The 22,740-nt window shown below is 49.4% G+C and overlaps 1 protein-coding gene across 1 annotated transcript; it reads right to left on the bottom strand.

Annotated features, from left to right (window-relative positions):
- Window positions 1-138: 138 nt before the first annotated feature.
- Window positions 139-10,261, bottom strand: LDLRAD2 (low density lipoprotein receptor class A domain containing 2). The gene is made up of 4 exons (XM_030328228.2): window positions 10,192-10,261; window positions 7,551-7,994; window positions 4,055-4,186; window positions 139-1,243 (listed from the first exon to the last, which is right to left on the bottom strand). Exons 1-4 carry the CDS (start codon window positions 10,259-10,261, stop codon window positions 1,050-1,052), a joined length of 840 nt encoding a protein of 279 aa, XP_030184088.1. The 3' UTR covers window positions 139-1,049.
- Window positions 10,262-22,740: the final 12,479 nt, after the last annotated feature.

Here is a 22,740-nt window from a genome sequence, read left to right as displayed (position 1 = left end):
CACCCCAACTCTCACCAGGAGCTGCTATGGGCAGAACCCAGCACTGAGAGGGTCTCCCCGCCCACAGCAGGCCACATCCCCCCACTGATCTGGAAGTGAAGGCCCAGGGGACATGGGGGGAGGAGGGCATCGGTGGTTGAAAAGACTTAGTGCCTTGCGTGGGGGATGCCGGGACTCATGGCTGGGAGGGACAAGAAGGGGACACGACAGCCCTGCCCCGTCTGTGGAGGCCTGAGGGCCCAAATGGGAGCACGTGCCCTTCCCTCCAGCAGTCCACAGATGTGGGGTCAGGACACCTGGCCTCTGTGTCCTAGAAGGGACCCTCCTGTGGTCTGTGTCTTGACCTTTCTTAATAAACGGTGCTATCCCCGCCAGAGCGGTCTGCTGCGCCTCTGACTAGGGCTTGACTCGGTGGCACCCGAGGGTGGGCCGGGGTGGGGCAAAGCCGGGCAGGTGAGGTCTGGGAGTGGAGCGAAGCGGCTTCAGGGGAGTGAGGCCCCCCTGCTCCTTGCCCTTCACGGATCCAGCAGAGGGCCCGCCGATAGCTCCTCACAACAACCATGCGAGGCAGAAATCCTCCCATTTTCCAGAGGAGCAGCCTGAGTCTGAGGGTTAGGCAACCTGCCCAAGGTCAGACGGCCCTCCTGGGGATGGGGTAGAACCCTAGGTCTGTCTGAGCCCAGAGCCGGCTCTCTTTTCTCTGAAGCCACAGCCTCTAGGGACGTCCTCCCTGCCCCTGGAAGGTCGGCCTGCTCGGCTGCGGCCCCCCAGGAGCCACCTGGCCAGGACACGTGTGACAGATGGTGCAGCTGGGACAGAGGCCACGGGCACCAGCCCGCCAGGCCAGCCAGCTGGAGAAGCAGCAGCACCAGGCGAGGCCCACAAGGAGGCCAGTGGAGGCTAGGACCAGCGAAGGGACCGGTGCCACGCCCCGGAGCCGGGGACCTGCAGAAGGAAAGGGAGAATCCACTCAGGCTTCAGCCTGGGCCTGCTGCCCTATCCCTGTCACCTAGAGAGGGACAAGTGTGACCTTGGTGGGAGGAATGGGATCAGGTGGGAACCAAGAGCTGCATACCTCCCGGAGGAGCTACTGTATCCCCCTCTTCGAGGGCCCGGCCTGCCAGGGGGCTCCTCTCGGCCGCCATCTGGAGGGGGCCTGCAGACCTGAGAGCTGGGGAGGGCGTCAGGGGCTGGGAGGTATGGCCATCTGTAGCCCTCGCCTGGCTGGGCACCAGAGAGGGACCTGCAGCGGGAAATGATAGAGTAACAGAGAACTTTGGAGGACTCCACTCGGTCTCACTGAATCCTCCCTAAACCTCTCTTGTTACTATTAGGATTTCCGTTCTACAGATAGGGGAAGTGAGGCACAGACAGGTTAAGTAGCTTGTCTAGATCACAGAGCAGTGACAGGGGAGGACTGGAGCTCCAGCGCCTGGGGTTGACGGATGGAGCCACTTCCCAAGAAAGAGGGTGTATCGGGGAGCTCGAGTGGCTCAGTCGGTTAAGCTGCTGACTTTGGCTCAGGTCATGATCTCTCAGTCCGTGAGTTTGAGCCCCACATAGGGCTCTGTGCTGACAGCTCAGAGCCTGGGGCCTTGTGGATTCTATATCTCCCTCTCTCTCTGCCCTTCCCCCACTCATGTTCTCTCTCTGTCTCTCAAATATGAATAAATGTTAAAAAAAAATTTTTTAAAAGAGGAGGATGTATCTGTCTTGAGCATTTTCTGGGCACCAAGCGCTGTACTAGGCGCTGAGCTCTTTACCTGCAGTATTTCACTTGGTTCATGACAATTCTGAGACCTTAGGTGTATCATCCCCATGTTACAGATAAGGAAACTGAGGCAGAGAGAGGGCCATTCTTCCACTCATTTGACTACTATTTCTTGAGCATCTACTGCCCCCCAGGCGTTGCCCTGGGGACAGGAGGAACCGGCAGTGTGTGAAATGGACAAACCCGGTTTAGGGTGCCGAGACGGAACACAAATTCTGTCATGTCACATGGAGAGGTGCTGTGGAGACAGTAAGAGGGAAAAGGGACAGGGCAGGTTGGCTAGGGTCAGCGTTCTTTCCTTTTTCACTGTGGTGAAATGTATACCACAATGAACCATTTTAGCCATTTTTAAGCATACAGTTCAGTGGGGTTAGCACATTCACATGGTTGTCCGACCATCACCACCATCTCCAGACGGTGCAAAACTGCAACTCTGTCCCCACGGGAACGCTGACTCCCCATCCCCCTCCCTCCAGCCCCTGACAACCACCATTCTTTCTGTGTGTACAATCTGGCCACTCAGGGTGCCTCGTGTAAGTGGAATCCTGGTATTTATCCTTTCACATGGGCTTATTTCATTTCACACAGTGTCCTCAAGGTTCATTCCTGTGTTGTATGTTCGTGCATGTGTCTGAATCTCCTTCCTTTTTAGGACGGAAGAATACTCCGTTGTGCAGATATGTCCTATTGTATTCATCCATTCACCTGTCGGTGGACAGAGGGTGCTATGTTAAATAAAGGGGCCAGGAAGGAACTCATTGAGATACTTAAGTAGAAACCCACAGGAGGCCAAGGTAAACCCCCGAAAACAAGGTTCAGGGCAGTGACAGCTCAGCCCAGGCCAGAAGGCAGGACAGGAAGGGAACCGGGGGCCGGTGTGGAGGCGGGGAGGAAGGAAAAGGGAGGTGGGGAAGGGCCAGAGGAGCCACAGGACAAAAGGAACAGCGACTGTGGGCTTTGCAGGGCTTTGCTTCTGCTGACAGATGAGGCGTGTGGAGGGTTCTGAGCGCTGGAGTAACGTGGGCTGTTTTCAAAGGCCCCTCTGGCGGGGAGTTCACTCCCCACTCCAACGTGTGCGACCCACGGGGTGACTTCTTCCAAAGAGGACAGTACAGAGAGGGGAGGCAGCAAAGGTAACAGTGGAGAAACCTTACAAACACCACCTGGTGCTGGCAGTATGTGCTTTGGATACGGGGTGATGAACAGGACACTTGGCCCGGGGTCTTCCTGCCAGTGACCCATAACTCCAGTCTCATCCCGAGCAGAACATCAAATGCTGATGATGTGGATGGCTTGGCTATGGGCTGAGAGGAAAGGAGGGAAGGTGACAGCAGTTTTGGTGAGCAGGGGACGTCGGTGAAGAGCAGGATGGGGGAGGGCTGTGCATCAGGTGTTCAGTTTGGGGCAAGTTAAGTTTGAGATGCCACCTACACAGCCACATGGAGAGATTGAGTAGGGAGGTCGGTGTGTCACTAGAGTTCAAAGACGAGTCCAGATGGCAATGTCACATAAAGGAGAGCACCAGAGGAATGGGCATGGAGAGGCTGGAGGAAAGGAGGGTATAGGAATGGGGCCTCGGGCACAAAGCACAGAGTGTCAGGCAGATAATGGTGAACCTGCAAAGTAGACTGAGGAGTGGCCTGGCGGGTAAGTGCGTGGGGTCCTGGGAAGCTGGCCTTCACCCTTCAGCTAAGTGGCATTTTGCGGTAAACAACCTGTTCAACGGGGCATGCCAGCCCTGTTTGCAGGAGGCGGCATCTTAGATTTGCAGGAAGGATCTTCCTGAGTGATGTTACTCCCTGACTCTATGACTTTGGGCGAGTCATTTCTCCTCCCCAGGCCTCAGTTTCCCCATACATAAAATGTGTGAGTCAGACTGGATCCGTGGTTTCCAGAGTAAGTCTTGAAGGTCCAACTCAGGTCCCTTGGTGAAACATCAGTCAGCCAGGGCCTGGGCCTCCATGTCCAGTTAAATAGAGCATCTCTCCTTTTGAGGCTTGGGCCTCTGGGCGAAATTCCACTTAGGAAAAGCTTCCACCACTAAGCAGCTGGATTTTGGAAGCAGCTGAATTAGATCCTCTCCAGCATCATTCCGGCCCTCGCTTGCTCTGATCCACAGGTCGTCCCGTCTACACAGATTCCTCACTACTGTGCTTCACCTTATTCTCTCCTGCCATGCCCCTGCCTCCCACCTCCCCGCTGATGCCCTGCCCCAGGGAAGGGCAGTCAGCCCCGCTCCCCTCCTAGCTGTTCAGTGGGGCCTAGGCCGCACCCATGACTGACCTCTGCAGTCGGCCGGTGGCCAAGATGCCTGGTCACTACCATCGCCACAGTTGTCCACACCCCAGCGATCGCACACCAGTCTCCACGGGATGCACCTGCCGGTCCGACAGCGGAAGTAGGCACCACAGGATCCTGGGGCCAAGAGGGGAGGCAGGAGGTGAGGACCCTGAGGCAGCCCACGACTCAAAGGGATGTGCAGCCCTGCAGTGAGGGAACGTGGGAGCTTCGAGCAGGAGAGAGCATGGGTGGGCGTTTCATGGGAGACAGGCGTCCGGTCACAGGGACGATGCCGACGGCTAACATTTATCGAGTCCCCGTTGCATGGCGGGCGTGGTTCTAAGTACCCCACTCACACCCCAGCCCGTCAGCTTTTTACAATAACCCCGTGGGAGAAACACTGTTATGAACCCCATTTTAGGAATGAGAAGACAGGCCCAGGGAGGCTAGGTCATGTGACCGGGGCGACACAGCCCGTATCTAAGTAGCAGAGTAGAAACTCAGTCCCATGCTCATAAACACTGTGGCACACAGAGGGTGTGCAGGTGTGTCTGCACATGTGAGTGCACATGGCCTGTGTCGTCCCGGCGAACGTGTATGTACGGGGATGAATTGTATGGTTCGATGTATGGGGTGTGCGGAGAGGTTGGCTCACCCAGCGTCTCATTTTGTGGAGAAAAGCTGGTTCGGGTGGGACTGACCAGCACCACGGCTCCGGGATGGGCGTGGGAATCAGAGCATTCCATTTCCTGGCCATGGGAATGGACACATGATTCACACGACTAATCCGATTTGGCCCTGGAACTTTTGCTAGAACCATTAAGAAAAGATGCTCGCTATTTCATTGAAGTTAGAGCTGTAATGGTGACCATGGACTTGGAGCTACAGGGTCATCTTGCTGCCATGTACAAAGAGAAGCTGCCTGAGATGGAGGCCAAACAGACTCCCACAAGCCAAAGACAGAGAAGAGACAGAACCCAGGTGCCATTACTTAAACTGCTGGATCCAGCTACACCTGAACCAACGCCTTAATATCCTGGTTATAGCCCCCCCCCCCCATTCTCCTTAGGCTAAACAAAGTTGAGTTGGGTTTTTTTCATCTACAAATGAAGGTGAATAATATATAGATACATAGTAGATGTAAGAGTGAATATAAAAGAAAACACAAATAGTGCGGTTGTGTATGGGTGAGTGTCAGTGTAAGAGTGTGTGCATGAACCCGATAGGGTGTGCCTGCAGGTGTGAGTGACTGGGACTGCGTGTGTGGCCTGAGGATGTGCAATGAGCCTTTCTTCATTCAGATGACAAGACTGATCTAAGGAAGCCAAAGCTGTGATAAGGCTTCACCACTGCCACCTGCTTTTGGGAGTCCAATGAGCAGCGGCAACATTCCTGGGTCCTTGGCTGACAGTTGCATCTTGCAAGAAGGCAAGGCCACAGGGAGAAAGGGAGAAGTGAGAGGTTAATTCTCAACCAGCCAGTGACTGCTGTTTACACAACGTCATAGGCCCCTGGGCATGCTACAGTCTACAGGAGCCAGAAAGGGGACCCCAGGCACCACCGGTCTTGTCCCTGAGGGTTTAGAGTACAAATTTCAGCACGTCCAACTTCGGCTCAAGTCACGATCTCAAGGCTCATGAGTTCAAGCCCTGCATCGGGCTCTTTGTTGTCAGCACAGAGCCTGTTTCAGATTCTCTGTCCCCCTCTCTCTGTCCCCACCCCCACTCTCTCTCTCAGAAATAAATGAACATTAAAAAAAAAAACAACAGAGTGCAAATTTCACATAGTTCCTCCCAGAGCCAGAAACTCTAATGGGGAAGAGAGAGAGAATTTAAAATCCAAAATCAGACCAGGCATAAGGCCAGGGAAGAAGGAGGTGGGCCTGGGGACACCCCCCGACCAGCTCGGTGTTACAGGCCCTCCAGGGCCTAGCACACAGAAGTCAAGTTCTCGGTGAACCTGCACAGGCCCTCAGAGACTGCCACACTCTTTACTCAAAGCGCTCACATCCCATGTTTCATCCTCCAACCTGGGGGCATCTGGGTGGCTCACTGACTCTTGGTTTGGGCTCGGGTCATGATCTCGTGGTTTGTGAGTTCGAGCCCCCCGTCAGGCTCTGTACTGACAGCGCAGAGCCTGCTTGGGATTCTCGGTCTCTGTCTCTCTGTCTCTCTGTCTCTCTCTCTCTCAAAATAAATAAATAAACTAAAAAACAAAAAAACAAAAAACCTTTGAAAATCAATCAATCCTCCAGCCTGGATATTTTGCCAGAATTGGCAGTAAAGCTTCTCTGTGGTTTTGGAATCCTGAGTTTTGGCAATTCACCTGCTCACCATCACTGGACACAGCCTCTGCTGCGACGTAAGTGAGTGTCTCCGATCCGGGGCGGCCTGTCGGGACTAAGGTCTTGAATTCAGTTTGAGCAAGAGGATGTACTCTAGCCGTAAAGCCCTGCCGCTCCGTGTGTGAGCAGGGAGACCTGGGCACTTGCCTTAACTTCCCCGGGCCCGTTTCCCATCCATAAACATGAGGACAAGAAGACAGGCATGGTGTTGCCGGGAGAAACAGATCTGGCACCCAAGGGGCAAAGGCAATGCTTAACAAATTACTATTAATTAAGATCAGTTGCCTTTCCTTGCTTAAGCGGCTGTCACTCAGTCACGAGAGTCCTAACTCGGCCCCTCTGCAATCATCTGAAGCGCTGACCCAGGACACAGGAGCCTCGTGTGAACTTGAGAGCGTGTGAGTGAGTCATATCTAAGCGTGCAAAGTGGTACTGTGTGTGTGAGGTGTGTATGAGGGGAACCACATGTGTGAGTGTGCAGCATGTGAGGCACGTGGGTGGGTGAGGTGTGTAAACGAGTGCAAAGTTGTGGGTTATATGCACACGTACAATGTGTGAGAATGTGGGTGTTGGGTGTGAGGGGTGGGGGGTCTTGTGAATGAGTGTGCAGGAGGGGGTCGCGTGAATGAATGTTGTGAGTGTGCAGGGTGCGTGAGTGTGGGTGTTGGGCATAAGGCGTATGCGTATGGGTCAAGTGAATGCGTGTGCAGGGTATGGGAGTGTGGGTGTGAGGTGTGGGATGTGGGAGAGTATGGGAGCCCTGTGGGAGTGAGAATTGTGAGCGGTCAGTGTGTGTGTGTGTGTGTGTGTGTGTGTGTGTGTGTGTGTGTGTCAGGGGCTGGTAGGAGGTCTGCTGCACAAGTCCCTGGAAGTCAGATTTCTGGGGTGGCTCTTTGAATGTGGAGCCCCCCTTACGGTGCGGACGCGAGCCCAGCCGCCAGTCCCCCTCCCCACCCCACCCCCTAGGCCCCGCCCTGCTCCTAGGCCCCGCCCTGCTCCTAGGCCCCGCCCTGCTCCTAGGCCCCGCCCTGCTCCTAGGCCCCGCCCTCATCTTCTAGCGCCGCGCTTGCTGCCCGGGTAGCCCCCCCCTCCCCTCCCCGCCCTCAGCTGCCCCCAGCTTGGAGGTCCGGGTCCCGGCCCACAGCCCCAACCCACCCAACCGGAAAGAGGTGACTTCGCCCACAAAGTCCACGCGGGGCTGGCGGCCTCTGGTGAGCAGGCGGAGGCCCAGGAAGGGCCCGGAGGACGCCACCGGGGCGGGGATGGTCAGGCCGCAGAGAGGGGCCCCCAGCGCCCGGGGCGCCCCCGGCGGGCCCTCGTAGAACTGCAGGTAGGACCCGGGGGCGCACGGGTCGGCGGGCTCCGGGGAGGAGGCGTTGGACGCCGGAGGCCCCGGGGGCGTCCGCGGCGCCGCGGCCAAGCTGTAGACCAGGAAGAAGCGGAACTGGAAGCGGATCCTGTCGCCGTGGGCCGCCGCCCGCATCCAGAGCCCGCAGTCGGTATCCGGGGCCACGAAGTAGAACCTGCGCGAGGCGGCGTGCGAGCGCAGCAGCAGCCCGTCCCCCTGCCACGTCTGCCCGCAGAGGTCCACCAGGTCGGCTGCAGGGAAAAGCACGGATTCGGGAACCGCGCGACCTGGTTCTGAGCCCTGCCCGCTGTGTGACCCCCAAGTAAGTCACTCACCCTCTCTGAACCTCCGTTTCCTCATCGGTAAAATGGAATGATTGCGCAATCTCAGAATTTTTGTGAGGATTAAATAATTAAATTCAGGTCCTCAAGCTCTTATTCTTTTTTTTTTTTTTTTTTAGTTTGTTTATTTTGAGCGAGAGAGCACGAGCAGGGGAGGGGCAGAGAGAGAGGGAGACACAGAATCCGAAGCAGGCTCCAGGCTCCGAGCTGTCAGTGCAGAGCCCGACGACGCAGGGCTGGAAATCAGGAACTGTGAGATCATGATGTGAGTTTAACCAGCTGAGCCACCCAGGCGCCCCCCTCAATTTCTTATTCAAAAACTCTAGGATTCATTTCAGAATTTTCCAGAGTTTAGAAAGATATGGTGGTGTATATGCAGGATATTGACCTCCATGATCAAACGCATTTGCTAGAGCAGGTGTAAGGATACATAACCCTAAGCAGGGCAAATGAAGACAAGAAACAGCCCCCTGTCGGTTCAAGTCAGGAAGTCCCAGTAAATTAGTTAAGAAGGAATTTCAGTTTTCAGAGCTTTTCATAGTTTGCAGTTGAAACTAAAGGACTGTGGACACGTAAGCATTCGGTGCTCAGGACAGTGCTTGGCATTTGAGTGTCACCCACGTTAGCTATAATTAGCATCTTATTGGAGGAGGGAGCAGACACAGACTTTTCCTGTTGCTCCTTGCTAGAAGAATCTTAGTATCTCTCAGCTGCCAGGGAGCAACGTACCAGCCTTCCTGGCCATTGGCCTAAACCAGGTTTTGTGATCCTAATTCTATTTGCAGGGTTTAGGGATTGGTATGTGACCTGATTCTGGCCAATGAGATTGAAGGTTTGCTGAGGGCTCCTGAGAAAGGATTTCCTCTCTGATTAAACAAAAAGAAGAAGAAAGAAAAGGGGCACCTGGGTGACTCAGTTGGTTAAGCGTCTGACTTCGGCCCAGGTCATGATCTCATGGTTCGTGGGTTTGAACCCCTCACGTTGGGCTCTGTGCTGACAGCTCGGAGCCTGGAGCGTGCTTCAGATTCTGCGTCTCCCTCTCTCTCTGCCCCTCCCCCCCTCCCCCCACTCTCGCTCTGTCTCTCTCTCTCTCTCAGAAATAAATAAACATTAAAAAAAGAAAAGAAAGGAAAAGAAAAGGGAGAGCTGTGTGATGAGGACCCTCTTTCTTCCTGCTTGTGAAAGTGGTTGACTGAGAATGCAATGGCCAGCGCTGCAGCAGCCATTTTGCAAAGATGAGGTCATGAGAATTCTGCAGCATCACTGACACGGTTGAGCTGCTAAATTAACCATTTCTGGAATTATCTATGGCCCCATGAGTGAAATAATAAATGTCCTTTTAAGGGCATTAGTTTGGTATCTGTTTACTTACATCCCAAAACATCCTCATTGGTACAGAGTTGTTGTGAGGATTAAATGAGATAATGCGTAAATAATCAAACTAGCTCTGAGTTTTTGCAACGATAGAGAAGAGGAGGTGGCTTTTCTGGTGCATGGCAGGGGCATGAGTGGGTCTTGAGGACCAGCCAGGACGTGGGTCTTTGGGGAAGCAATTCACCAGCAGGGCTCAGGATATGGGAGCATTTTCTCAAATCTGCGGGGACCTAGTAAAGCTAGGACGTGCCCCGGAGGCACGCAGGAGAGGAGGGAGTTTTCAAGAGTGAGTGAATTGAGTGTTTTCTACGTGCCAGGCGCTAAGTGTCTCGCACATTTATCTCATATGCACAATAATAAAAGTCCCTTGAGGGGCCCTTATTCCCATTTTACTGCTGCAGACACTGAGAGGTGAAACAGTGATCTCAGGGGTGGAAATGTGAGAAGAGGCATGAGAGTGTGAACACAGGATGTCTGACCTCAAAGCCCATGGTGTTGTCCATTGCCCCCCCCCCCCCACACACACACCCCAGACCCCTGCTTCTGGTGATTTGGAGTTCCAGGCTTCCGGAGGGATTTGGGGTGGACTTGGGGGGTACTAAGCAAGACCAGGCAAGGGGTTCCCAACCTCCTCCAAGTCAAGGGGTCCCAGCCCATCTTGGGGAAACACAGTCTCTAAGGGTGGTAGGACCCACATCTCCTGCCCGCCTGAGCCAAGGCCCCTCATGCTCACCTGTCTCCAGAGCAGATGCAGCCAGGGCAGCTGCCCCCAACAGGAGCAGCTGCGGGAGACAGGCCTCCATCCAGGCCCTGCTGTGCCCAGCAGTGGGGCAGACCCGCAGAATCTTCGGTTTGGGGTCTTTGGGGAGACCAGGTTGTGGGGACCTGGCTGGCAGGACACGAGGAGCAAGGGGAGGTAAGTCCACCAGCTCTCTGGTCCCTTCACAGTGATCTTTGTGCTCTAGATCCTTCTTCAGATCAGGATTGTGTCCGGAGTTGCCATGGAGATTTGGGGCTGAGGCTGGAGCCTGGGGAAAGAAGGCGGGGAAGATGTCTGCTTACCCCATGCCAGATGGGAACCAGGAAACTCAGATCCGGTTCAGCCACAAGGCTTCTGGGAGGGGCACCCACAGCCTCAGAGACCTACTGCTCTCTGGACAAGTCGGCATCTTAGGGCCGAGCTTGAGAGAAGCCCAGGACATCCAAGGGCCACTCTGAGGGCTCTAAAAAGGCAGCAAATGATGAAGGAGTTCATTCTATTACCAAAAAGTATTTCTACCTCAGGGCCTTTGCACTCACAGTTCCCTCCCACCTGGAATGCTCTTCTGCCATAGCATTCCATGGCTGGCTTCTTCAGGTCACTCACGTGTCAGCTCAGATGTCACCTCCTGAGACCACACTTCGTAGACCAGGTCTCAATCTGAATTAGTGTTCTCCCTCCTTATCACTCAGTCACATCTCCCCACCTTTATTATCTCAGCACTCCCTTGAATTATTTGGCTTACTTATATCTTGTGTATATAATCCATTGGCCCCCGACTAAAATTGTGTTCCACAAGGGTCTTGTTGATCTCTGAAGCCCTAGGACATACATAGCACAGCGCCTGGCGCAGAGCAGGAATCCAGAAAATAAGAATAGGTGGGTAGTATTGCGCATATGATTTCCCTTTTGCTGGGTTTAACTTCCCCAGGTGTAAAAGAAAGAGCTTGGACCATTTCAGGTTTTTCCAAAACTTGTCATTAGAACAGTTTTTTTCATGGGGCGCCTGCCTGGCTCAGTCAATAGAATATGTGACTCTTGATCTCAGGATTGTAGATTTGAGCCCCATGTTGGGTGTAGAGATTACTTAAAAATAAAATCTTAAAGAAAAACAACAATTTTTTTCGGAACGTATGTTACATGGAACATTAATATATAAAACCGGAACTTTTTGAGTCTGTTTCCTCACCTGTAAACTAGGGTAATGATAGTTCCAACTTCCTAGGTTTGTTGTAAGAGTTCAGTAAGTTGATACAGGGGGAGTACTTATACTTAGAATCGTGTCTGGGGGCGCCTGGGTGGCTCAGTCAGTTAATCATCCAACTTTGGCCCAGGTCATGATCCCACAGTTCATAAGTGTGAGTCCTGCATTGGGCTGTCTGCTGTCAGCCCACTTTGGATCCTTTGTCCCCCTCTGTCTGTGCCCCTCCCCTGCTTTCTCTCTCTCTCAAAAATAAATAACCTTAAAAAAAAAAAAAAAAAAAGAATAGTGTCTTTTACATAGTAAGGTGCCCAGTGCTGGGTGATGACGCTTAATGTCATTACTATTTAAACAAAGGTGCACCATGTTTGAAGAAGTCCCTAATTGAAGCCTTGAGACCCCACTTCAGAGTCCCAGGACTCTCTGAGAAAGTTAAAACCACTGTCCCCAAAGCTCTGGAACAGTTGTCCCTTCCAGAGCTGACATTCGATGCTACCTTTCTGCCCTACTGTGTATGTGCTGTCCAAGGCTGGGCCTGGGGGAGACTGTGAGAGGACCCAAGTCCACCTCAGCAGGAGCGGATTTCCCACAAAGCCTGTGAAGCTGAAGATTTAGGACACATTATTTGCGTGGGGTTTTATGTTTTTGTAAAATCTGCAGAAGTAAGATGTTCTAACCGCCATCAGTTCAGACCGCTCGCTGTCTCTTTCCACCCCATCTCCTCCATCACACCTCGCTTCAATGCCATGGGCATTTTTGTAACCTGGCTAAATGGAGGTGGGTTTGGGTTTGGGTTTGGAAGGATGTGTTAATGAGGTCCTAGCTTCTTCCAGGTAGAGTTTTATTATTTCTGGATGCTCCGAAGTAATTTCCAGGAACGCCCTTCACACCCATTGTGCTGTCCTCCCCAGTGTTGTGATATGAAGGTACAGGATCAGAGGTCATTATCATGCCTGGCCCGCCAGGTGTGAGGGTGTTAGAGGAGAAATAAGGTTTGAAATGTATGAAGCCAGAAGCTACTCTATGGAAAACCCTCCCAAATCTTTCAGCTCACAGTGCGTAGAGTTTATCCCAAGTTTGAGAGCAATCCTTAAGGGCACAAATAAGCATATCAATAATAAAAGGCAAAGCTGAAGAAAAAAATGTAAATGATCACTAACAAAAACTAATTTTTTTGTTTGTTTATTTATTTTTAAACAATCTGTACACCCAACTTGGGGCTAGAACTTACAACTCCAAGATTGAGAGTCATATGCTCTTCCGAATGAGCCAGGCAGGTGCCCCAATAAAAAACTAATTTTGATCAATCCTGCTAGAGGAAAGACTGAATTATCTTTCTAGTCCTGTTATAGAAAATATGGGGTGCCTGGGTGGCACAGTGGGTTGAGCACCTGACTTCAGCTCAGGTCATGATCTTACGGTTCACGGATTCAAGACCCACATCGGGCTCTGTGCTGACAGCTGGGAGCCTGGAGCCTGCTTCAGATTCCGTGTCTCCCTCTCTCTCTGCCCTGCCCCCAACTCATGCTCTGTCTGTCTCTGTCTCAAAAATAAATAAAACATAAAAAAAAAAAAAAAAAAGGAAAGGGGCGCCTGGGTGGCTCAGTCGGTCAAGCATCTGACTTCGGCTCGGGTCATGATCTCATGGTTCGAAAGTTCGAGCCTGGCAGTGGGGTTCTCTGCTGTCAGCACAGAGCCTGCTTTGGATCTTTGTCCCTCTTGCTCTCTGCCCCTCCCCCCCCTCAAAATTAAATAAACATGAAAAAAATAAAATAAGTACAATTGCCAATAAGTCAGAACTTACACAAAGGACATTCTGAAATTATCCTGAATTATGATCCATGGGCAGTAGCCAATGGCCTAATAATTTGGTGCCCCAAATGGAAAACAAATAATTGTCTCATGAATGGGTAATCAGTATGGAGAAAACCAATATGGGAGAACATACATCAGGTCTGACAGTCTGACACATTAGGAGATCATGTCTCAGCACCTAGAGAGGTAAAACTCGAGAAGCAAAATATAATCAAAAAGTAGATAAATTAACTGGAAAGATAACATCAAAAATGGTTAATTGACAAGATACTAGCTAGATGGGTCCCCAAGCAAATGGACAGTTGGGGACAAACTTATCAATTAGGTGATGATGGGAGAGAGTTAGTCCTAAAACAGCACATACTAAAACATTGTCAAATCTGCTAGTCTTTTCTATGTCACTTGACAATAGAAAAGGGGGCACACAATTTGAAGAGCTAGCAGAAAATGAATCTGGTAGATAGAACATGCTGGAGCCTTGATCGAGTCACTAGGAGAAAGGAAATGGCTGTGGTGGATACTTCCTCAGGACTGGGGTTTACATAGATGCTAAATCCATAATACCAGACATACAGACACTTAGTATCTGTGGAACCCCCTAGGCCCCAGAATCAAGCCAGGAAACAAATATTACAATAAGGACATGAGTCTAGGGCAGTAAGAAGAAAATCTTATGCCTCATAATCCTACAGAAGCAGGAATGGTAAAAAAGTTTAATGGGTTACTAAGGAAACACCTAAATCTAGCCTGGGGTGAAATAAATAGAAAATGGAACAGTGTTCTGGCAGAATAAATTGTCTAAATTACATAATAAGCAACTATCCTGACACCCTAGAGCTATTCAAACAACCAAAATACAGTCCTCTAGGGGCACCTGGCTGACTCAGTAGAGCATGCGACCCTTGATCTCAGGGTTGTGAGGTCAAACTCCACATTGGGTATGGAGCCTACTTAAAGAAAAAATACAGTCCTATAATCAAGCTTAAAGACATTAAAGATTATTGAGGAATAAAACTACAAGATTCTTACGTTATCTCTTTCAGAATAAAAGCATTTACTTTGGGGCGCCTGAGTGGCTCAGTTGGTTAAGTGTGTGGCTCTTGATTTTGGCTCAGGTCATGATCTCATGGTTCGTGAGACTGAGCCCTGACTCCAGCTCTGCACTTATAGCATGGAACCTGCGTGGTATTCTCTCTCTCCCTCTCTCTCTGTCCTTCCCCTGCTCACGCACGTGTGCACTCTCTGTGCTCTCTCTCTCTCATAGTAAACTTAAAAACAACAAAGCATTTACATTGACCACCCTCAATGACTTCGTTATAACCATCCTATTTATCTGACACTGTGTACCCAGTTTACCTATAAATAGACTGACCATAACCTATCAGATTGACTTCACAACTAATTGCTAAGGTGATGAACACCTCATTTGGATCAAACCAGGATCGGATATAGACCCATGGACATTTCACAATAACGAAAATACATCTTATTGGGGCACCTGCATGGCTCAGTCACTAGAGCATGCAACTCTTGATCTTGGGATTGTGAGTTCAAGCCCCATGTTGGGTGTAGAGATTACTTAAAAAAATAAAATTAAAATATATCCTATTAGCCCAACTTCAGCCATCACGAGACAGAAATGGTCCAAGTCTGCATGGAAGTCAAGAAAGCTACATGACCCTTCAAGATGGCCCGAATGAGGCTGACATAATCGCAAGGGATCTTGAATGGGGAGACTCACCCTATCAGAGAAATACCACCAAGAACAAAAGACCAGATATGGACTTGGTGGGCCTGAGCCTATGCTTAAAACCTCACCTCACCTGCATCTACGGAGAGTAGAGCCAACAGGAATGATTACGCCTTCCTTAAGAGAGACAAGTGAACTAAGAGATGAAGAAGATTTATAGCAACATCATCAAAGGATCCATGGGCCATTAGGAAGAACTGAAAACAGAACAGAGATAGGAGTGGGTATCACAAACGTTCATGGACACTGGGCATGGTAAGTTGAAGAGAAACATGGTGCAAAGATGCACTTGGGAGACCTGGCTGCTCGTCAGTGGAGCATGTGACTCTGGATCTCGGGGTAGTAAGTTTGAGCCACACGTTGGGTATAGAGATTAATTAAAAATTGAAAAATAAAATGGGGGAGGTGCCTGGGTGGCTCAATCGGTTAAGAGTCTGACTTTTGATTTCTGCCTAGGTCATGATCTGGGGGCTGTGAGATTGAGCCCTGTGTGGGGCTCTGCTCTGAGTGTGGAGACTGCTTAAGATTCTCTCTCTCCCTCTAGCACTTGTGCACTCTCTCTCTCTCTCTCTCTCTCTCTCAAAAAAAGTAAATAAATAAATTAAATATAAATATAAATAAAATCTTTAATGATTAAATGGATGGACCTTTCTCTCTCTCCCTGCGTGGCAAGACTCTGTGCTATGGACATTTTATGGGACTGTTGACATAACCTTGGGGATTGGATGCATTGCAACATTAGCAAATACTTAAGGAATATGCTTGTTTGCTATGATTCTGTTTGTAATTTTTTTAAGCTTATTTATTTACTTTGAAAGAGAGAAAGAGTGAACTGGAGAGGGACAGAGAGAGGGAGAGAGAGACAATATCAAGCAGGCTCCACACTGCCAGCACAGAGCCCGATGCAGGGCTCAAACTCATGAACCATGAGATCATGGCCTGAGCTGAAATCCAGAGGCAAATGGCTAACCAACTGAGCCACCCAGGCGCCCCGCTATGATTCTAATATTGGTTCAGGTCTGTTGTAAAGCATAACAGAGTCAAGGTGTGAACTGTAGAGCAACAATGTTTGTAAATTATGTCTCAGTTCTGGCCATAGCTTCTTTTTTGTTTATTTAAATATTTAATTTTGAGAGATAGAGCGTGAGTGGGGAAGGAGCAGAGAGAGAGAGGATCCGAAGCAGGCTCTGCACTGACAGCAGAGAGCACGATGTGGGGCTCGAACCCACAAACCATGAGATCATGACCTGAGCCAAAGTCAGACGCCCAACTGACTGAGCTACCCAGGCACCCGTAGTCATTTTTTTAAGTAAACTCTATCCCCAATGTGGGGCTCAAACTCACGACCCCAAGATCAAGAGTTGCATGCTCTATCTACTGAGCCAAGCAGGCACAGCTTTTTGTTCTGTTTTATTTTATTTTATTTTATTTTATTTTATTTTATTTTATTTTATTTTATTTTATTTTTCTATTTTATTTTTCTATTTTATTCTATTTTATTCTATTTTATTATTTATTTTTATTTTTTATTTTATTATTTTATTTATTTATTTTTTATAGCTTTTTATGCATTCCAGATGTCAAAGGCTGCCTGCATCCTGGTAAGGTCTAGCTCACATCTTAATAGTGTCAAAATAACCGTGTCACTTGCACTTCTCTAAAAACTTCTCTAAAACAGTCCAATGCTGAGGTGGCAAGAGCCAGCAGGTGCAGTAATCCTATCAAGGATCAACATATTCAGGTTTGCTAAATTGCCAATAACCAATCAGAGCCAAGAGTGTAAACAGCCACACACAAAGAGCACGATTATAAACAGCGTCGTAAGTTGGATAGTGTCCACCCAAAAGTCATGCCCTCCCCCCGAATCTCAGAATCTGATTTTATTTGGAAATAAGATCTTGGGGCTCCTGGGTGGCTCAGTACACTAAGCATCTGACTTCGGCTTAGATCATGAGCTCACAGTTCCTGAGTTCGAGCCCTGCATCGGGCTCTGTGCTGACAGCTCAGAACCTGGAGCTGCTTCGGATTCTGTCTCCCTCTCTCTCTGCCCCTCCCCTGCTCACGCTCTGTCTGTCTCTCTCAAAAACTAAACATTAAAAAAAAAAAAAGAAATTAGATCTTTCCAGATGTAATTAGTTAAGATGAGATACCGGATTAGGGTGGGCCCTAAACCCAATGGCCAGTATCCATGTAAGAGGAGAAGGCCACACAGAGACATACACAGAGGGAAGATCCTGTGAAGGTGGAGGTGGAGAGTGGTGTTACCACCACAAGCCAAGGAGCATCAGCGGTTACTTGAAGATGGGAAAGGCAAGGTCGACTTCGGAAACCTGAGGGGGGAGCGTGGCCCTGCAGGGAGCTTGAATTTGGACTTCCAGACTCCAGAACGGTGAATGAGCAAATGTCTTGTTTTTAAGACACTCAGCTGGTAGCAATTTATTATAGCGTCCTTAGTGGACGAACTACATGCAGAAGCGGAGGTCTCCATTATAAGATTCCTGATCCTGGTGCCCCTTGCTCCCAAAGCAAGAGTACACACTGTCCTTCACTCTCCTAATGCTGGAGGGTCGGTCTCTAGTCAAAGGATCATGCCAGATCCAATCCCCTGTGACGGTCGAGGTAGTGGCCGAGGAGAAAGAGAAGGAACATTTGTACCGAGAAGGTGACCACCACTTACTACCTAGAATTTAAGGCACTGTGGCCTTTCACCCTACCTAGTGTGGTGTCTCTCCCGATTGGATGGGGGCCTCCAGATGTGGGGTGACTCCACTGGGTGGAAGCCAGTGGCGAGGACAGTGAAAGGATTCACCTGAGGTAGAACAAAAGCGATAGAAGTTTATTGGATACACCGGTAAAGGGAGGCGCTGCAGGCAGGATGGCAATGGAGAGACTCCGGGGCAGTGGAAGGAGGCTGTTTTTAAGGGGGGTGGAGAGGGGACGCAGAGTTGCCTGGGTGGCTCAGTCGGTTAAGGGTCCGACTTCGGCTCAGGTTATGATCTCATGGTTCACCGAGTTCGAGCCCTGCTTCAGGCTCTGCGCTGACAGCTTGGAATCTGGAGCCTGCTTTGGATTCTGTCTCTCCCTCTTTCTCAGCCCCTCCCCTGCTCTTACTCTGTCTCTCTCAAAAATAAAACATTTTAAAAAGGGGGAAGATGAGGAGATATTGGGACATACAGAATTTTCCCTTTTTTGGTAACTGTGCCTGGTTGTAAGTAGCCCATTGGTTGGTTAGGTCCTATAGATATTTTGAGGTGGGTTCCCCGATGGGCCTTGCTGTATTTAGACAGATGGTCACTGTGGGCTCTTTCTACATTCCATTGCTCAAGCCTGTTGACTAAAGGCAGCCTCTACACCCAGAAGGACTATGTGTGGGGGGGGCTGGTGTATTAATAGGGAGATTTATTCTAAGTGTCTAAGACATTGTATTAGGTAGTCCCTTATTATATTAATTTTATAATAAATATGCTTTTCAGAAGGCTACCTGTGGTCAGATCCCACATTACATTTTAGCCAATGGAGTTCATGTGATACGGTTCACTGAAGGTCTTGTCTCCTCCCTCCACTATACTGGTCAGTGACTAACTCCTGGGTATGCCGATTCACACTGTAGATGTCAAAGGGAGACCCAACGCTAGAATGTGACCATATATGTTCAGATCCACAGTGGTGGCAAGGAAGCGTAGTAAAGCATCTTCAGTGTCCACATGAATGGTACTTCGTGGATGAGGCAGCCCTGACCCCACCCATCCTCAGGTGGTGACACATTCCACCCCTTCACTTCCCTTTTTGGCTTGGTGCTTTCCCCTTTCTTCCCAGTCTTGGAAAGACGGTGACATTAAAAATCTGCTTGTGCTTCATGCGTACTTTGTGAGTCTGCCTAGATTTCAGGCTTCTTTCATCTAGGCAAAAGAATCTACTTTTTGTTTGTTTATTTTGAGAGTGAGTGCGTGTGCACGCCCACATGAGCAGGGGAGGAGTGTGGAGAGAGAATCGCAAGCAGGCTCCTAACTGTCAGTGTAGAGTGGACTCGGGGCTCGATTCCATGACCCATGAGATCATGACCTGAGCTGAAATCAAAAGTCAGATGCTCAACCGACTGAGCCACCTAGGTGCCCCAGGAAAAGAATCTACTTTTAATCATACCTCTGGAACGAAAACGATAATCCTTATTCAGACTGATGCACATTCATTATTTAGCGATTTCTTTTTGCTGTTAAATTTGAGAGAGAAAGAGAGATTGAGCGTGAGAGTGGGGGAGAGGGGTGGAGGGAGAAGAGAATCTTAAGCAGGCTCCACGCCTAGTGTGGAGCCGGATGTGGGGCTCAATCCCATGACTTTGGGACCGTGACCTGAGCCAAAAACACCAAGCCAAAAAGAGTTGGCCGCTTAAGTGACTGAGCCTATAGTGTATTTTTTTAAGTTTATTTATTAAAAATGTTTTAAATTTTTATTTATTTTGAGAGAGAGAGAGAGAGAGAGAGCATGAGCAGGGTAGGGGCAGAGAGAGAGGGTAGGGGCAGAGAGAGAGGGAGACACAGAATCCGAAGCAGGCTCCAGGCTCTGAGCTGGCAGCACAGAGCCGGATGCAGGGTTCAAACCCACGGGCCTTGAGATCATGACCTGAGCCGAAGTCAGATGCTCAACCATCTGGAGCCACCCAGGCACCCCAATAAGTTTATTTATTTAAAGGGTGCTCGGGTGGCTCCGTCAGTGGTGAAATGAGAAAGTAATTTATTTCTGTGAAGCTGATGTCGGGAAGACTGCAGCCTGGCATCTCCAAGACAGTCTCCAAAGTGCTGAAAATACTTGTATGTTTATACAAGGAAAATGTGAAACAAGGTTGGTGAGTACAGGCAGGTGGGCTGTGAAGGGCCGATCAGTCATTGCCTTGGGGTCAATCACTCCAGGTCTGGCTGGCTCAGGGCAGTCTTTGTTGCTTGAGGGGTAGTTTGGGCTCACATCAGCGGATGCTTTGCCTGCGGGGTCTTTTGCCTGAGTTGAGAGATAAGCTGGAAAGAATTTAATCAAAAAAGTACAGACTGAGGTCAAAATGGAGGTAGTTGAAGTTCTCTTTCATTACTACTGTAACAAATCACTACACTCAGCAGCTTCAAACAGTTTATAATTCTGGAGTTCAGATGTCTGGAGAGGGTTTCACTGAACCGAAATCAAGTTGTGGGCAGAGCTGCGTTCCTTGCAGAGAATCCAGGAGAGAATCCATTCTCCTTGCCTTTCCCAGCGTATAAGGGTGCCTACATTCCCTGGCTTGTGACTCCTTCCACTTTCAAGTCAGCAGGGTAACGTCGTTTCTGGCTCTGACCATTCTGTCTCCCACCTACAAAGACCTTTGTGTTGGGGTGCCTGGGTGGCTCAGTTAAGTGTCCGACTTCGGCTCAGGTCATGATCTCATGGTCCGTGAGTTTGAGCCCCGCGTCGGGCTTTGTGCTGACAGCTCAGAGCCTGGAGCCTGCTTCAGATTCTGTGTCTCTCTCTCTCTCTGCCCCTCCCCTGCTCACGCTCTGTCTCTCTCAAAAAATAAACATTAAAAAAAAAAGAAAGACCTTTGTGGTTACATTGGGTCTATTGAGGTAATCCAGGATAATATCCCCATTTTAAAATCTTTAATCAAATCACATCTGCAAAGCTACATCCTTTTGCTACATAAGGTAACATATGCACAAATTTTGAGAATTAGGACATGGACATCTGTTTTACTGTATTTGGGCTTCCATAACAAAAATACCATACTAAAATAAAATAAAAATTAAAAAAAAATGCCTTGGACTGGGTGGCTTATCAACAACAGAAATATTTCTTAGCAGTTCTAGAAGCTGAGAGGTTCAGGTTCAAAGTGCTCGCAGAAGCGGTATCTGATGAGAACTTAATCTCCTGGTTCATAGAAAGCTGTTTTTTACTATGTCTTCATGTTGGTGGAAGAGGCAAGGGAGCTTTCTGGGGTCTCTTTTATGAGAGCACTAATCCTATTCATAAGGGCTCCACTCTCATGACCTAAGCACCCCCAAAGGCCCCACCTCCAAATACCATCACATTGGGCATTAGGATTTAACCTGTGAACTTCTGGGAAATGAGAACATTCAGTCTATAGCAATATCTTCGGGGTGGGAGGGTGGGGCATTATTCTGCCTACCATAGCCCTACAGATCATGAAAAGTAGTTTAGATTTTATTTAAAATGTGAAATGATGACAAAATGGAGTGACATAACCTAATTTATGTTTCTATTTCTTTTTTATTGACCTATATAAAAGAGGGCCCAGGATGAAGGCTGGCAAAACTTCAGCTGTGATGCTGTGACTTATAAAAAGCAATACATATTTGGGGGGCGCCTGGCTGGCTCCATCGGTTAAGCATCCGACTTCGGCTCAGGTCATGATCTTGCGGTTTGTGAGTCCGAACCCCACATCTGTCAGCAGGTTCGTGAGTCCAAACCCCGCATCTGCAGCGTGGAGCCCACTGCAGATCCTCTGTCCCTCCTCCCCGCACCCACCACCCTTACCACTCTGTGCACCTCCCCCGTTCACTCTCGCTTTCTCTCAAAAATAAACGTTAAAAAAAATAAATACATACATGTTGGTCTTCCTACATTCCTCCCAGAGTTCCTAAACCCTTGGAATTTCCTAAGTAACTGGAGTGATAAAGTTGTCTTTTGTTATAACAAGCCCCTTCCAACTACTCCAGGCTTTATGTTAATGAGATGACTTTTGGAAAGCCCCTGGGTAATTTAAGAATGGGGGCTAGTTGCCTGGAAAACCAATCATGATTAGAGGGCTGGAACTTTCAGCCTCAATCCCAGCCCCCGAACTCTGGGGAGTAGAGACCGAGATCAGTCATCAACAGTCGATGATTTAATCAACTCTGGCTGTGTAATGAAGCCTCCATAAAAACCTATAGGATTGGGGTTCAGAGACCTTCCAGGCTGGTGAACAGTGGGGTTGCTGGGAGTGTAGCGTGTCCAGAAAGGGCGTGTCCAGAAAGGGCATGAAAGCTCTGCGCCCCCTCTTACATTTCTTGCCCTACGCCCCTCTTCCGTCTGGTTGTTCCTAAGTTACAGCCTTTCCTAATAAACTGTTCATTAGTAGGTAGAATGTTTTCCTGAGTTCTGTGAGCTGCTCTAGCGAATCAGTCAAACCTGAGGAAGAGGTGATGGGCGCCTCTGACTTGTAGCCAGTTGGTCAGAAACCTGGATTTGCAATTGACGTCTGAAGGAGTGTCGGTGTGTGTGCAGTCTTGAAGGACTGAACCCTTAACTTGTGTGATCTGATAATATCTCCAGGTAGATAGTGACAGAACTGAGTTAAATACGTAGGACATCTGGCTGGTGTCACAGAATTGCTGGATGTATGGGAAACCCACACATCTGGTGTCAGTGAAGTGCGACTATAGAGGAGACACATAGGAGTAAGTTTTTATTTTAGACGAGCATTTAGAAAATCCGTGGAGGAGGAGGAGACAGCAAAGAAGACTGAGAAGGAGCAGTGACTGAGGGAAGTGGACAACCAGGAGCGGATACTGCCTAGAAACCAAGAGGACATTTCAAGATGGTAGGAGCAGTGACTGCAGTGAGCTGAGGGCTGAGAGAAGACTACTGGGTTTGGTGACATGGGAGCCATGCGAACCTTGATAAGAGCAGCTGTAGGGAAATGAGAAGGTCGCAGGCCAGATTGGAGTTGTTTGAAGAGTGAACAGAAGGTGAGTAAGTCGAGAGAGTACAGACCTCGGCTGTCCACCGCGGTGGC

This window comes from Lynx canadensis, chromosome C1, assembly GCF_007474595.2.
Source record: "Lynx canadensis isolate LIC74 chromosome C1, mLynCan4.pri.v2, whole genome shotgun sequence".
NCBI classification, from domain to species: domain Eukaryota; kingdom Metazoa; phylum Chordata; class Mammalia; order Carnivora; family Felidae; genus Lynx; species Lynx canadensis.
This window is presented reverse-complemented; position numbering and strand designations above follow the sequence as displayed.

What these genes read in the sequence shown, in the direction of transcription:
- LDLRAD2 (XM_030328228.2), bottom strand. Translation starts at nt 10,261, where the DNA reads ATGGAGGCCTGTCTCCCGCAGCTGCTCCTGTTGGGGGCAGCTGCCCTG. An exon ending in TGCATCTGCTCTGGAGACAG is followed by an intron (nt 7,995 to 10,191) that starts GTGAGCATGAGG and finishes TTTTCCCTGCAG; the next exon opens with CCGACCTGGTGGACCTCTGC. An exon ending in AGTCACCTCTTTCCGGTTGG is followed by an intron (nt 4,187 to 7,550) that starts GTGGGTTGGGGC and finishes TCTTGGCCCCAG; the next exon opens with GATCCTGTGGTGCCTACTTC.